This window comes from Mirounga angustirostris, unplaced genomic scaffold, assembly GCF_029215605.1.
Source record: "Mirounga angustirostris isolate CCGP_5_RB_7025 unplaced genomic scaffold, mMirAng1.0.hap1 SCAF_1, whole genome shotgun sequence".
Classification (NCBI taxonomy): domain Eukaryota; kingdom Metazoa; phylum Chordata; class Mammalia; order Carnivora; family Phocidae; genus Mirounga; species Mirounga angustirostris.
Window position 1 is genome coordinate 162809336 of NW_026991709.1, and position 15567 is coordinate 162824902.

A 15567-nucleotide genomic window follows, 5' to 3' on the forward strand; every position below is an offset into this window, starting at 1 on the left:
AATTTTCCTTTATGTTACAAAGAAGACTAAAGAAAAAAACCTAACACACTGGAGTTTAAACTTATTTGCAATTCACGCTTTTCTTTTTTACAAGGAAGGAGAGAACTGCCTTAAAAAATGCTGAGTGCCACAAATATCTGTGAAACCATTTTTCTGGATTTTTATGAAGCTGCTGAGAGATTATTTTTAAAGTTGTCAGTCTTTATATAATAGAATGTCCTGATCAGTAAAGCTAAGATTTCACTAATTTTTATATTTATGAAAAGCATCATTTTCATTCAAATCTCAGTGGCACAGGGAAAACCTAGCTGAGTGACTCAGAAGTAACAAGTTAATTCTTCTCTACCTCACATTATTTTTTTAAAATGAACAGCCTACACTTATAATTTTATTATTTAGTTCATACATGGAAAGCAGCTCCAAAGACAAAAATATTCACTAGTCAAAGTTCTTAGTGAATAAATTATCTTATCAAAAATAAAGAAGACACATTTTAAAAATATGATTAATGTCAGGGATCTTGACAGCAGGACTTTAAAACAAAAATTATACTAAGAAAAAATACAAAAGTGTGTGTGAGGGCCCATTTGACTGAAGAAACTACATTAATCTATGAGGGTATTTTTATCAGGATTCTGTAGATAACAGCTTCACTAATTCAAAATGAACAAGTAGCAGGTGATGCTGTGATCATGTGGTAAGTCACATGTACCTCTAGGTAGGCCAGGAAGCTGGGTCTTGATTTCTCCTTTACTTTCATTTGGAGATTCCCTCTAAATATATCTGACAGGGTATTGAATTGACTGTGCTTAGCATGACTCAGGAAGACAGGGGAGCGATCAGTGGAACTGACCTGTGGTCTAGAAATGATGGCATGTTAAATGATCAAAACAATTGCAACACGTGTTTATCTTGATCACTACAGAAAAACAAAAAATTTGCGCACAAAGCACATAGTCCAACACTTGGGTGCTTTTCCTACTCAATGCTGAAAATAGATCTCTGAGAAACAACTGGATTCCCAAGTGTAAGAATTCTGAAATCCTTCTGTCCTACGATGTTTAGGCTACACATCACAAACAAAACAAAAGTTCCATCTGAAGATGGAACCATATGCCATTAGCCATTTATACTTTCTTCAGCCCTGACTGCTTTGGATTTGTACTCTGAGGCTACATCATTATGTGACCATCAATTGAGCAATTGTTCAGAACATCCAGAAGGCCTGATTCAGGCATATGGATTATATTTTTACAGCACCAAGACATACAGGTGGAAACTTTTAAATTCAGGTAGTCAACAGATGCCAGATACCTACATATTGGAGAAAATGGTAACAATGTCTATAAAATATGGTCCAGTTTGTTGAAAAGTGAAAAAATCAGGGAGGTAGTTTGTTTGAGTTATGTAGACTCATAGAACTTTCGAAGTTGAAAGGATTTAGCAATCCTTGTTTCAGTGATTTTTCAACAATGTTCCCCTGGGCCCTGAAGGTTCCTTGAAGGTTACTTCAGAAGCCTCATTTAAGGCTGGGAGTGGGTGGCTAGTGCACAAGCTACGTGCATCAGATGGATTAAATGGAGACCGAAGAGCAGAAACAACAGTAACAGAGAATGGAGTAAATTACTTTGGGAGGACGTTCATCTCTTCTGTGTCTACTGAAAGCATCGAGGTGCTGATTTTGGTATAACAGTAGAAGGCTCTTGATAAGTTGGGTGGGTTATTACAGTAAGGGCCATTCACATAAAACATTAATAAATTAACAAAATAGTTTTAAATAGTTACTACAACCTCTTAGAAAACTTTGTATTTGGACATGTTTCCCTTCTCAGGATAACAGGCAAAACTACTCAAAACCTCGCTGTTATGTTTCCCTTCTTGTGCACAGATCAAATGGATGTTTTCTGTGTAGCAAACACATTCCCATAAAAACCTCTTAGAAGGGATTTTCTTAGTCACAGTTGCAATCTTGTAAATGTTGAACTTCGTAAGTCTTTGATGCCAGGACATTTAATTCCTTTTTTTTTGTCTTTCCAAGAAGAACTAACTGAACACTCCCTATCAAGATTGCTCTTCTATCTAAATAGAATAAAGTAATTGTCATATGAAGTCAAATGATGACTTTATTATTAAGTTTATGGGCTTTCTTTGACTTTTCTGGGAAGAGAAAATTATACCATCAATACTACATAGATTGTTGGGCTTTAAATATTATTTGCCTATAAACAATAAGCAAAAGGAGAAGTATTTTATGTGAATGTGTGCAAGCAACAGGAAATAAATGTTATGTGAAGTGACAAATTTTTAAAGGGCAAAAAATAAATACCATTAAAAGCAGAAATGGCATGCTTTTCTAGGCAGTCTTAGTAATAATGATTTCAAAGTCAAAGATTTCTTCATAAAGATAAAATAAGTTTACTGCAACTTGATTGCATCATCTAAAATATAACCCTTGACTTGAAAATGTGTCCTTATGCTTTATGAAGTCTGAAACAGAAAGGAAATTGATGGAATCAAACCAGTAAATTATTTTGCAATCAATGACTGCAGTTGTATGCTGCTACACAGCAGATGTAATCAATTGTGAGGAAAGTCAGACCAAATCTCCATCCTGCCCAGTAGAGCCGATACATCTCTTCATAATACATTCTTGCCTTTAGAGGAAATGACCCATATAAATTATAAAACTATAATTTTGCGAGCTATTTTTAAAGAGTTGGATATCAACCAATTAGTGATTCTCAAATATTCTGAAGATGTCCACTGTGAAAACCAAACATCTGCACAATGGAATAAAACTTTAATTTTCACAGATGCTTTGGAGTCCTAACATATGAAGATTGACTTCAAATATTATTCTCTCACCAGATCAGTTTTGACACAGGTGAAGGCAAAAGAAAGAAAAAAAATAGGATATCCAGTGAACTGAGACTTCAGATTTTATTTGATCACTTTGGCATTTTATATTTCTTGAGCCCATAATGCGTTTTCAAAAAACTAATACTTGACAAATATAAAACTATCAAGTTACTATCAAATTTGCTTTGTGACTTTGTTAACCCCAATCTGAGCTAAATGGAAATCCAGAACTATTTCTTCAAACAGGCCTAGGTTCTGTGATTTTACTGAGTTAGTTCTACAGTTCATGAAAACAAGGGTCTTCTCAGGTCATCTACATTCTTTCTCTTAAGTTGACACTCCTTGATTTTAGATATGGCTTTAAAAAACAAAGTTTTATTCTCTATGTTTCTATGGACACTAAAGTTTTGTGGAATCTTAAAATTCTTTGCTTTATCCGTAAGTCTGCATGCTCCTCGAAGTCAAGGATACTGCTATGCCTATAACTATCTTTGCACAGTAAAGAGGGGAAAAAAAGATATATTCTAAATTCTGATACGCCATTTAAAGTTCCATACCCAGAAACCTGCAGAATTTTCTTACATTTAAAGTATAAAGAAACTACTGATTCACACAAGCATAATTCTGTTTTTAATGCTATTAAAGCAATACAAAAAATCACAATCATTACATTCATTTTAAAATACTAGTTATTTCTATCATTTCTCATATTTTCAAGTCTTTTCTCCCATCATGGCAGATGCCCAACCACAGAGAGAAGGATTCTACACTAAAAGCCTAGACTCTGACCAAAATGAGAAATGCTTTATCAGCATATACTATTCTGAAATCTGGCATTTTGTGGGAAACTGTGCACATTTTCAGCAGTGGCCCTAGAGGCCACTGATCTGGCAGCCATAATGAGAACAGTGAAGTATGTATGCTAAGCGTTCACTTACCATTGTGAGACATTCCCACAGCAAGGCATTTCTGAAACCGACAGTACTGACATTTATTTCTACTTTTTTTGTGGATCCGACAGTTAAGGTCACACCTATCATAAATGAGCTTCAATCTGATTGTCCTCCGGAAGAAACCCTGCAAAAGGATATGGAAAAAAGAAGCAAAGCTTAGGTCTTTATGACACATGGAAGCAGCAACATTTGTCTAAAGACACACTGGCCTAGGTAACAGAAAAGGTAGGCTTTGTTACTGGTGACTTCAGACAAGCCACTTAACTGCCAGTTTTCTTTGCTATAACATACAGAACCAGAAGATCTCCAGTGTCCTTCTTTAGCTCTGAAACAGTGACCATATCCAACTGATGTCATTCAATGTATCTTGGCTCTACACTTGGATCTCAGCATGCTCTAAGAAGTGCTCTGGATTTAATGTAATGCAAATAAAACACCATGTAATCAGTTCAGTCTCTCTGCAGATCATTCCAACAGCATGCCCCAGCCTTTATTATTGTGCTAAGCCATTTGGCAAAGTTATAATCACTTCATCCTAAAACATGATCAGGGCCAATAAAAATCCACATGTGGATAATTTTTTAGAATTCTCTATGTTGCATAATTTCCTACAGAATTGGTTTCATTTACTTATGCAGTTGAAAGAGTGCTCCATAACTGCTGTAACCTACAACAACAACAAAAAAGATAATAGGAAAGAACAGGAGAAGTAATATATAAATCCTCAGACAATGGACTGCCATCTCAAAATAGCAAATAGGTTCATTTGAGGCTAATTGAATTCTGCTGTATTTATACTTTATTGAAAGACCTGAAAGAAATTTTAATTGGAAATATTTGCTAACTCCATTTTTTGTTGTTGTTGTCAAAGTGTTCTTACTCATTTCCACTGTGCTCATCTCCATGAAACTCAATTCTTAACTCTTTCAAATGTTATCTGGCCCTGTTTGGTACAAAAATCCCTGAACTAGTATTGGTTCTGCCACTGACTTGCATTTTCACTTTCTCCACATTTGTATCTTGAATTCTAGACAAGTATTTCTACTGCTTACTTGACACGTCACTTGGAAATCTAACAGCTACCTCAAACCCAGCACGTCCAACATTGAAACTCTGGATCGTACCCCTGCAAACTCATTTCACTGGCAGCTTTCACCATCTCAGGTGGTACAACCACCCTCTGAGTCTCTCAAGCCAAACTTTTTTTTCAAGCCAACCTCCTTGAAGTCACTCCTGACTTCCTTCTCTCACGTGGAAGGCTCTTCCTCTAAATATACACCTACTTATTCTCCTCACTGCCTTCAAGTCTTGCCAACATCTCAACTTCTCAGTGAGGCTTATACGCCCTTATTTAATACTGTGGCCTGTCCTTGCCCCCACCTCTCAACTAGACCTCCTGGTCTCCTTCACTCTACTCTAGAGTTTTTCTTTTTTTTTTTTCCCCAATAGCACTTAGGACTTTCTAACATACCATATAATTTACTTATTATATTTAAGTGCTTGTTTTCTGCCCTTCCCCCCCTGCCCAATTAAAATTGTGAGCTCCATGGGGAACCACTGGATATGACCCAAATACCAACAGTAGTCTTCTATTAAAATCTGTTGAATGAAGATGTACGTCACTTAACTTCCTTTCTGGGCCATCTCTGATATTTTTCTACCCTAAACCATGACTGAGATACCACAAGGCCATTGGCATACTCTCTTCCTTTTCTGTTATCTTATTAAATGTAATATTAATTACAAACATGTAAAAAATACATGTAATTATAAAACATAAGATAATTATCACACATAAGCCCATTGCCAAGATTTAAAATCATGACTGGAAATTCTTCCTCTATCCAAATCCTGCCTTCTGTGTCCCCTTGACAAAGTAATCATTATTCTCAATTTTGTGTTTATTGTTTTCTTGACTTTTAAGAAAATACAGTTTTATCACACTATTGGTAAAAACTGAATAATACACTGATCAGTTATGCTTGTTTGGGGGCTTTATTAAATGGTATGATATGGGGAGCCTGGGTGGCTCAGTCGCTAAGCGTCTGTCTTCAGCTCAGGTCTTGATCCCAGGGTCCTGGGATTGAGCCCCGCATCGAGCCCCACATTGGGCTCCCTGCTTGGCAGGCCTGCTTCTCCCTCTCCCACTCCCCCTGCTTGTGTTCCCTCTCTTGCTGTGTCTCTGTCAAATAAATAAATAAAATCTTAAAAAAAAAATAAATGGTATGATACTTCATATAGTATTTTGGGATTTTCATTTTTTTTTTAAATTTAGTATTAGGTTTCTAAAATTTATCTACTTTCTTGTGAAAAGCTAGGATCTCTTCATTTTCACAATTTCATAATATTCTACCGTATATCTATTCCACAATTTATTGATATCTTCTCATGTTGATGGATGTTTAAGTTATTGCCAATATTTTGCTATTATGAACAGTGCTTCGATAAATATTCTTGTAAATGTTTTATGATGCACATGTACAAGAGTTTCCTAGGAGTGGAGTTTTTTTGGATTGTACAATAAGTGAATGTGAAATTTTACAAGGTCATGCCAAACTGTTTTCCAGAGTGATTTTATCAATATACATTCCCTCTAACAATTGGTATTTGTCAGACTTCTTAATTCTTGATAATGCAGTATGTGTACAATAGAATCTAAGTGTGATCTTAATTTGTATTTTCCTGATTTTTCATTTCCTATTGTCCAATTGTATCTTCCTTAAAACTGAATATTAGAAATTTCTTTATATATTCTTGACACTAATCTGTTGTCTGTTCCAGGTGCTGCAAATATCTTCTGCTCTCTATGGTTTAACTATCCTTGAAATTTACTATTTCAGTCTCTCGGTTTTTTCGAGCCTGTAAACAGTTTCATTTCTCTCTCACTGTTGAAAGATTACAGAGAACTCCGTTATCTTCTATCTCCCTTCGGATCCCATGATCTTTGTGCTTCCACTGTTGCTGTGGAGAGGTCTACTGTCAATTGACTTTGAAGTGTTTTTTTTTTTTTTTTTCTTTTCTCTTTGGTTGCTTTTATACACTCTCTTAGTTTTCAGTGTTCTGCAGTTTTACTGCAGCTCGTCTCAGAATGGACTTCTTCTGATTTATTCTCTTGGACGTGTTTTCTGCATCATGGTTTCACTTGTCAAGTTCTGACATGAATTAGAGAAGTGTTAGACCTTATTCTAGCCTTCAATATTTCTGAACTTCTTTACATTTTCCATCTTTTTGTCATCAATTACTCACTAACATTGATTGCAAAAGTAAACATCAAAACAACAGTCAAATAAGATCACAAAAGCTACATAATTACAGTGAGGAAAAAAAGGGAAATATTTCTCACCAAATTTCATCAGTGAGAATAGTTCTGTACATTACTCTTCTATTGATTCATGAAGAAGACACACTTTTCTAATACTCAAAGATCCTATGAATCCTTCAAGAACTAAGAGGCTTCAAAGTCTAGCAGATTCTGGACAGGACGTATTCTTAAGGCACCGTGATTCTCCATTTCAGTAATTTCTTTACATGTACCTTCCAGTTCAGTAGTCCTTTCTTCTGCTAGGTCCAACAGCTATTTTCACTGAATTTTTATTTCAATAATTATATTTTTCACTGTTTAAGTTTCACTTCACTAAATAAATTGATTTATTTTCAAATATGCCTGGTCATTCCTAGTAGTCTGTTGTTGCTGGTTCATTGCTGTGATTCTGCCCTCTTTCTTGAAACAGTTCATACACACCTGTTTTATATTCTCTATCAGGCAATCCCAATTACCTGCTCTCCTTGTATAGGGGTAGAGGGGTCTAAATCTGTTTTTGCTTATTTTTGATAAGTGTCATTCAAGTTGATTGACTTCTTAATGTGCTCACTGACTGATATTTTATTTTAAACTCATATATTGACCTTCAACTGTGGGAATCCTATCGGATCTAAATTGGAAATTCTTTCCTCCAAAAAGAATTTGCAGATGCTACTCTAGGAAGCCGGAGGTGCCAGTGACTTGTGACTATTTCAAATTCCCTTGAGACGGCTGACTGAATTTAAAAGCCCTAGACTCAGCTCCCCCTCGTTGATGGCTCTGGATACTGTTCTAGGTGTCTCTCTCTGGGGCAGTGCCGCACCTCAGGACTCCTTTGGGCATCTGCCACGAGAGAAACCCTGCCTCAGTAAGTGTGTCTGCAGCCCACAGGTCAAGACCTAGAGTTTTTGTTTGTTTGTTTGTGTTGCTATTGTTGGTTGTTCGGGAGAAGTTCTCCCTACCCTTGTGAGATCAGCAATATCTCATAGATTAGGTCCTACAGAGGATCTGCTGGAACTTGAAACCTCCTTAATTCTCAAAGTGTTCTGAGGACCTCTGGATATTAAAAAGGTATTTTTTTTTCCACTTACTAATAGAAGGCTCATGTACAGAACTATTCTCACTGATAAATCCTGGTGGGAAATTTTGTTTTGATTTTTGCCATTGTGATCATATATGTTTTATGATGTTCTTTGACTGCTTTTTAAAATTTTCACTTCTAAAAACTGATCTCCATGGTGGAAAATGCTGCTTGGCTAGCTGAGAATGGGGCAGGTCCCAGAGTAGTCAGTTATTTGGCATAGCTGGAGAGGAAGGGTTTTTGATGAGAGAATTATGTTATTTAAGTTTAACCCTTACAATGCAGTTTTGTTTTGACTCATACGACATCTTTCAAAGTGTTTCATATTATTTTTTATGATGACTCAGGGTCTTTCAATGTTAAAGGAAAATAATTCTGGATATTATTTATGTACTGCATATGTACATAAAATCACAAACTGAATATATACACACTTCAGCACACAGCTTTGAAGTTGCTTTTACTTTTCTTTTTCAAAACACCTAGTTCATGATAGCCAACTGTATTCTTATACTTTATTTCAAGAAACCTAGTGAGGAAGATATAAGGCTCTTAGAGTGCTTTTCTGTACAGTTATTTATTGATTTGAAGAATGAAGCAGGCTTCCCTGAGGTTTCTTCATGTTGCTGATCAAGAAAACACTCTTTAACAACACTCTTACTTATTATTTTAGAGTCCATAAAACTATGTGCAATTTCAACAATTTAGTCTTTTGATGACCACAAAGTCTGTGAACTGGTGTGATGGAAATGCATGAATCACCATGGCAGAAAAAAAATTTTTTTTTTTTGCTATAGATTTATTCCAAAGTCGTCATATTTGTGAGAAGGTGATGGCTGCTTTTTTGCTTTTGCCTTATAAAAATTTTTCTCCAACTTCTCCTTAATTGCTTTACTTTTAACAAAACTTTTAACTTAGGTGCAATGAGACCCTAGTTAATTTTATGGTGAGATTAAAAGTCTTGTGCTGGTCCTGTGTTTGGCTTTCTTATGAAGTGGTATGGCCCAGAGAAGCTCAATTCATGAGCTCCCATGGCAGGTATGAATATACTAAAAACCCTTCCTGACTTAGGGCCCTTCAAAGAACTACAAAAACAGATTACACTGTATTATATAGTAGATTGTACTTATATCTTTAGGTAAGTCTATGGTTCTAAAATGATCTTTCACTAAAGATACAAAAATAAGATGAAACCTTCTAGAAAATGATTAAGTGTCCAATTTGTAAGCAGTAAGTGACAGCTTTGCAAGCTCTAAGGTGGATGTATTATTCAGGAGCCAAAGGTTATATTTTACCTAAGTCTGCAATATTAATGACCCAAGAATCTGTCGCTATTCCACTTTAATCCAAGCCTAATCTTTTTATTCCTGTTTGATTTTTGGCAAGAATCACTAATATAAACCTGTTCCATGTGCACTGTAAAACTGTTCCAGAAGACCTACTAACTAACAGCTATCATAAGCAATATTGTAACTATTCTTTTCAATCCATCATTTAGTATGCAGGTTGATGGTTAACTGTATTTTAATTATGGGCATATCCTACATCCTACCAAAATGGCAGATGTTAAACAGCCAAGGCACCCTTTAGAAAATACATATGAGTCAAACACTTGTTAATTTCACTTTCCTGGCTTTTTATTGAGTACTGTCAATAAGCTAAGAAGATATCTTTGATTGCTGGTAGCCACTGGTCTAAATTAGCTGCATTCAGACTGTGGCGACAATTTTGTTTAGTTCCAAAGTAGCAATCCCTCAATCTCTTATAACAGCAGTTCTCAAACTTTCTGGTCTCAGGACTCTTTTACTCTCTTAAAAATTATTGAGAACCCCATGAGTTTTGGTTTATGTGGGCTGTATCTACTGACACTTATCAGACTAGAAATTAAAACTGAGAGATTGTTATGTACAAGGACCTAACAAGCAAACATTCCATGAGCCACCAAACTATGTTACCATCCATGTCATGTAGTTTCTGGAACACTCCACGGACACTTCTGAGAGAAAGAGTGAAAATGGTAAATGACAACTGAATATTATTATAAAAATAGTTTCAACATCATGGATGCCTTGGAAAGGTCTTAGGGACCCCTAGAGGCTTCTAGACCACATTTTGAGAACTGCTGACTTATACTTGGAGAAGCCAAATTATATTATTCCACTAACATTTTTCTTATTCTTATCTTTAAAATGAGTAGATGTCTATTTCCCCTTCTAAGGTCAGTGCAACCTTCCTTGCATTTTAGTCCTGGAAGTCTGTAATCCAGGGTATTCTTGAGATCTGATTAAATGTTCACTCTCCATCTCTGCCTCAGCACCCTTTCTGTTTCTAACTTGATGGCATTTGGACTATGTCCTTCTTCTTCTCCTTCTTGCTATTTTTCTTCTTTGCTCGCTTTTATTTTCTAAGTTTTTGTGCCCTCAGAACTTAGCTTTTATTACTATAATCAGCTATTGTCTTTTCAAGTTTTAGCTGTTATCAGTAATGTTAACTCCCCACAAATATCTGACTAACAGAATCATGGCAGAACTATTTGCTTAAATGTTCTAGTTTTCTAAGTGTTTCACCAGCCCATAAAAAACAATAATGCACTGTGGAAACTTAGCCATCACACTGTTTTGCTTATCAACATAGATTACCAAGATGACCAAACGGAATGGTTTGTTCAGGTATTTCTCAGAATTTAGCAACAATTTACTCAAAAATTATGTAAATCTAACACAATAAAACAGCATGTTCTCACAACTCATTGGAATCTTAAATAACTGGCTATACATAATGATTTCAGAGATCACAGATATTTTAGTTTGGTTTTAATCACACAGTGAATAGGTTTTAGTGTTTTAAATGAAAGTGTCTCTTGCCAATGGTATTTCAAAAACTCATTTTGGAATTTTAGACCTTGAAAATGAATTAGACCTTGGACAGCTGCTAATCCAACCAAGTCATTTTACGCATGAGGTGATGGAGGGCCGAAGTGTTTATGTGATTGGCTAGTAACTCTGGGCAAGTGGCTAGGTGACTACTAGCTTGTCTCTTTTCACTTTATTAAGTTGCCTTTAGTAATACACTATTTGAAGAGATTCTAGAGATTATCAAATTCAACCCCATCATTTTATAGATGCAAAAACTTAGGCAGAATATAGTTTAAAAATGATATATGCTAAAGCATCTTGCACAATATCTGGTACATAGTAGAAATCAATAAATATTAATTTCAGACTCTAGATGTTCCAACACCTACCTAACTGGTGTTGTATATCTTTATTCTGAATAAAAAGCTCAACTGAGGATCGAATCTGATCTTATATAGGCAGTATTTTATACGGTAAATATTTATGAACAATTTATTCTGAGTCTTGGAGTATATAATAAATACTATTGATTCACTGAGTATATTAAAATTAATTATTTTAAAAGACTACCTATTAAAATATGAATGGATTAAAAATTTCTTAATAATTGGGCAGAATATTACTAAATGTTTGAGCTTTCAAAAATACACTTTTCACAAAGAATGGAGGACAAATAGTATCTCCCTTCCAGAATAGTTATATCCCTCTGCCTGTCCATAATACATGTCTCAAACTGATGCTGAAATAAGAATACACAGAGCACTGGCTTAGGAATCATAAGATGCATGTTCCGGTCCTAGTTCTGCCACTTACTAATGGAAGACCATGGCGAGTTTCACTAATTCATAATTTCTACATCTGTCAAGTGGCCATCAAGAAGCTCAACCTCACAGGGCTGTTCTAGGCATCAAATGAAGTATCTATTTATCTAATCTGTCAAGCCTTATAAAAACAAAGTAACACATGGAATAGTGAGAAAACAAAAACAAAAACAAAACTGGAGGATTAAAAAAGTATGGATTCTGGGCCAGCTCATGTCTTTGCCATGACACATTGAATAAGTCACTTTTTTTTTTTTTTTTAACCTGCAAGATGCAAGCAATGAACTAGATCCGTGGCTCAAGGACCAATTTGGAGAAAGGGAAGTGAGGCAAAGCAGCTCTGCTTTTACCAATTTTCTTAGGTTTTCAAATAAATCATTTGAAGAATGGGTTTTACCAAAACAACAACAACAAAAGTTTTATCTCAATTCCTTGCTATGTGTTCACAACAAGAAATGAAAGAACAGGCAAATTTTCAGCAAATTTTTTTGAAAAAAATCTCTCTCTTTCTCTCTCTCTTTTTTTTTTTTTACCTTGCATCCTTCACAAGCATGAACTCCATAGTGGAACCCAGAAGCTTTATCTCCACATACTCGGCATTCAATTGCCATGAGGGAGTTGGAAGGCTCTTCATGAGGCTTACTGTACAGCTGAGTCTTTTCAGAATAATAAGGCGGGGATGCAGGCTCCACTTTGATTGCACCTGTGTACAGAAAAATGTGAGCAGGTAATTATCACATAAAAAACTGCTACAAAGGCTCTATGGCCAGTCCCCATAGTACACCTTACTGCCATATGTTTATTATTGTAGTGTAGAAGCATTACGGAACATGAAAAAAAAAAAAAACACAGGAAAAAGTAGGCTTTGTAACCACAAGCAAGTCACAACACCTCTGAACCTCACCTGTAAAAATGAAAGGGGGAAGGGAATTAAGTCTGTGGTTCTGCAACCCTTCAACACGAAAGCCCTGATAGACACCACATAGTATCTGAGACAATTAAGGTTATTTTGTTACATAATGTGCTGTATTTGACATTCATCACAATATTAAATTATATATCTGTATTTAAATATCGCATTTTAGAAGTATTTTTAAACCACTCTTGGAAAAGAAACAGAAGGAAGACTGCTGTGAAAAGGTAATGCCATGCCCAGCTTGAAGGTACATGAAAAACAAGAGACCAGGTTTTCACCAGTGTTGAGTCAGAAAAGGTGGTTTGTAAAATAATCTTTGATAGAGAGTGAGAGAACCCTTGGAGAGTAAGTACTACCCTTCTGCTGGTTAGGATCAGGCCTATTAAATTTCCATATTAGGCTCTAACCGAAAACCACACAAAAATAACCAAGTATACTATTTATCTCAAAAAAAAACACTAGAAATACAGGAAGTTCTTACTTATTGTCAAGTAATGGTTGCCAATTACATGGTGGTGGCTTTGGAAAACCAGCATATCAGCACGCAAAGATAAAAATCAAGGAAATAGCATCATAGAAATTTATTTTATCTTGAAAAGTGCCGTTTTGGTTTGTAGATGTTGGAGTATGATGTTTTTTATGTGAATTTACTTAATGGCAGGAAGATTTATCAATAGACTACAATGGCAAAATTGAAATTTGTGCAGAAAAATAGGTTTCAGTATAAGCTGCTCAAATTGCAGAACTAGGAGAAATGGACCACAACTTTGCAATTTGGTGATGAGAAGTTATATAAGGTAGCAAACTATTGCTTATTAACTTAGAAGCGGCCAAAAGAATTTAAGAGTTTGGGTGATAGACTCTTACTTAGCCTGAGATAAACCTGGCAATGCAGCCATGCTAGAAAATGCTCCTAAGAAGGAAAGAAACAAGAAATAGGGAAAGGAAGAGGGAAGAAAGGAGGGAAAAAAAGGAAAGAATGATCTGGGATATTTACACACTACCATCCTTTTTGGTATATCATAAATACATAATGTTTCATAGGTAAATAGATGAGTAAATGAATGGTAAGTATCTTTTTTATAGAATTTTAGTCTCTGGAGCATTTATTCCAGTGTTATTGAGAGGTTAGTCCAATTCTAGTCTTAGCAGTCTGAAAAGTGAAAATATCATACTTTGGTACTCTTGGAGCTTCAGGTCATACTTATAATCGGCAACCATTGGGTCCGCTCTCGCGAATGGAATGTCTTCATAGTGTGGAGTGGAAATGCTGGAGAAATCCACAGTGGTGAAGGGCTTGATGTCAAAAGAATGGGAGTGATCATCCATTACAGAGAGATCCACGGAGCTGATTCCAAAGTTGGTGGGCCAAAATGGCATCTCGGTGTCAACCATGGTAATTTCTGAAATGGAAAAAAAAGAAAAGCTGTGGAGTTAGTTCTGGAAAGCAGAGCAATCTTCTAAAGATTCACAGGAAGGGAACTGAAAGGGTCTTTGGTACTGTGCTCTCATCTAGATTATCACAATGAGAGAGGAAAACACAACCACCTTCTGAGTGCTGTCCAGGTTGTTTTACTTAAGGAAGGAAGCCACCCCTTACCTGGATATCACAGCAGAGAACCCTATAATAGTATCGATGTGGTCCGTGTACCCAAGGGAATGTCTTGCGAACAGCCCTGCTCTCATGATCTCCTAAAGAAGATCATCAAATCAGGTCTGTTAATGATTTTTAAAGAGCATAAAGTTCTGGGACAATTTTACTTCCTTGGAATTAGAGATGCTAAATTATTTTTCTCTTTAGGATAAAAATTATGCTCCCCCATTTGTGTTTATAATGGTTTTGTGTGACAGAAAATATTCTTCAACTGCATTATAAGAATAAGTAATACAAAAATGAATCTTTTTAAGAAGGGAAGATCCCTCTATGAAAACCTCCTCAAATATTTATCTTTTCTGTGCATGCAGTTTCCCTTTTTAAAAAGGAGAATGTGTTCTCCATATTGAGAATGGAAAGATTAGAGATCATGGAAACATATCTGATCATGAACAAGAGAATGTCGAAATGACAATCTAACACAGCATTAATTTTAAACCACCCTCAAACCAAAACCACAACAAAACAAAAATGGAAACAAGAAAACATATAAAAGACAAAGGTAAAAACACTTGTATGGATTTTAAGGCCACAATATAACTAGTTTCATGCACTGCCTACTTAGGATGGTACAAGCCACGTGTATTTCTCAGAATATGATTTGTGGTCACAGTAAGTGAAATAAAACCCGGAGGGATTTTAGTTTGACTATCTAATGTGGACGTGTGAGCCACCAGAGGGTTTGGACTTCAGACCTTTATGCACTAGGAACCTCTGTGGGTACTTATTGGTGTAGATATTCAGACATGTGAACCCACGCGGTGCCTTATGGGTCCTTGGTTCTCCTGAAACCAGTTCACTCTTCAAAGTGGTACCAAAAAAGCAGTCACTGAGTATTTTAAATGGTAACTCTTGGGTCAAAAACACTAGTGAAGGGCTGTGTGAATTCGGGACTGCTGATATTGGAGACAAAGAAATGAATTGCTCATAAACCGCTAGAGGCTCCTGAAATCATAGGCTGATGTGTCTTATTTCTAGTCATTTCCCTATCACCTAGCAATGGGCTTGGCTCATAGTAGGTGCTCATATGAAATACCGAATGAATGATGAGGTGGCTCTGAAAGTTTAGCAGAACAGGCAGGAAGGGGGGAAGCAAAATAGTATTTACTGAAGTACCTCACACACAC

General features: G+C 35.9%; 1 protein-coding gene across 7 annotated transcripts in view; it reads right to left on the minus strand.

Moving 5' to 3' along the window:
* Window positions 1–15567, minus strand: part of PPARG (peroxisome proliferator activated receptor gamma) — a 132425-nt gene that overhangs the window by 35004 nt on the left and 81854 nt on the right. For all 7 annotated transcript variants that reach the window (XR_010411720.1, XM_045861810.3, XM_064592088.1 and 4 more), the window contains 3 exons: window positions 13962–14189; window positions 12404–12573; window positions 3798–3936 (listed from right to left, as the gene is read on the minus strand). Coding sequence is in view for 6 of the 7 variants with exons in the window: in XM_045861808.3 (XP_045717764.1) it covers window positions 3798–3936; window positions 12404–12573; window positions 13962–14189 (537 nt within the window). In the remaining variant the exon portion in view is untranslated. The remainder of the gene's footprint in view (window positions 1–3797; window positions 3937–12403; window positions 12574–13961; window positions 14190–15567) is intronic.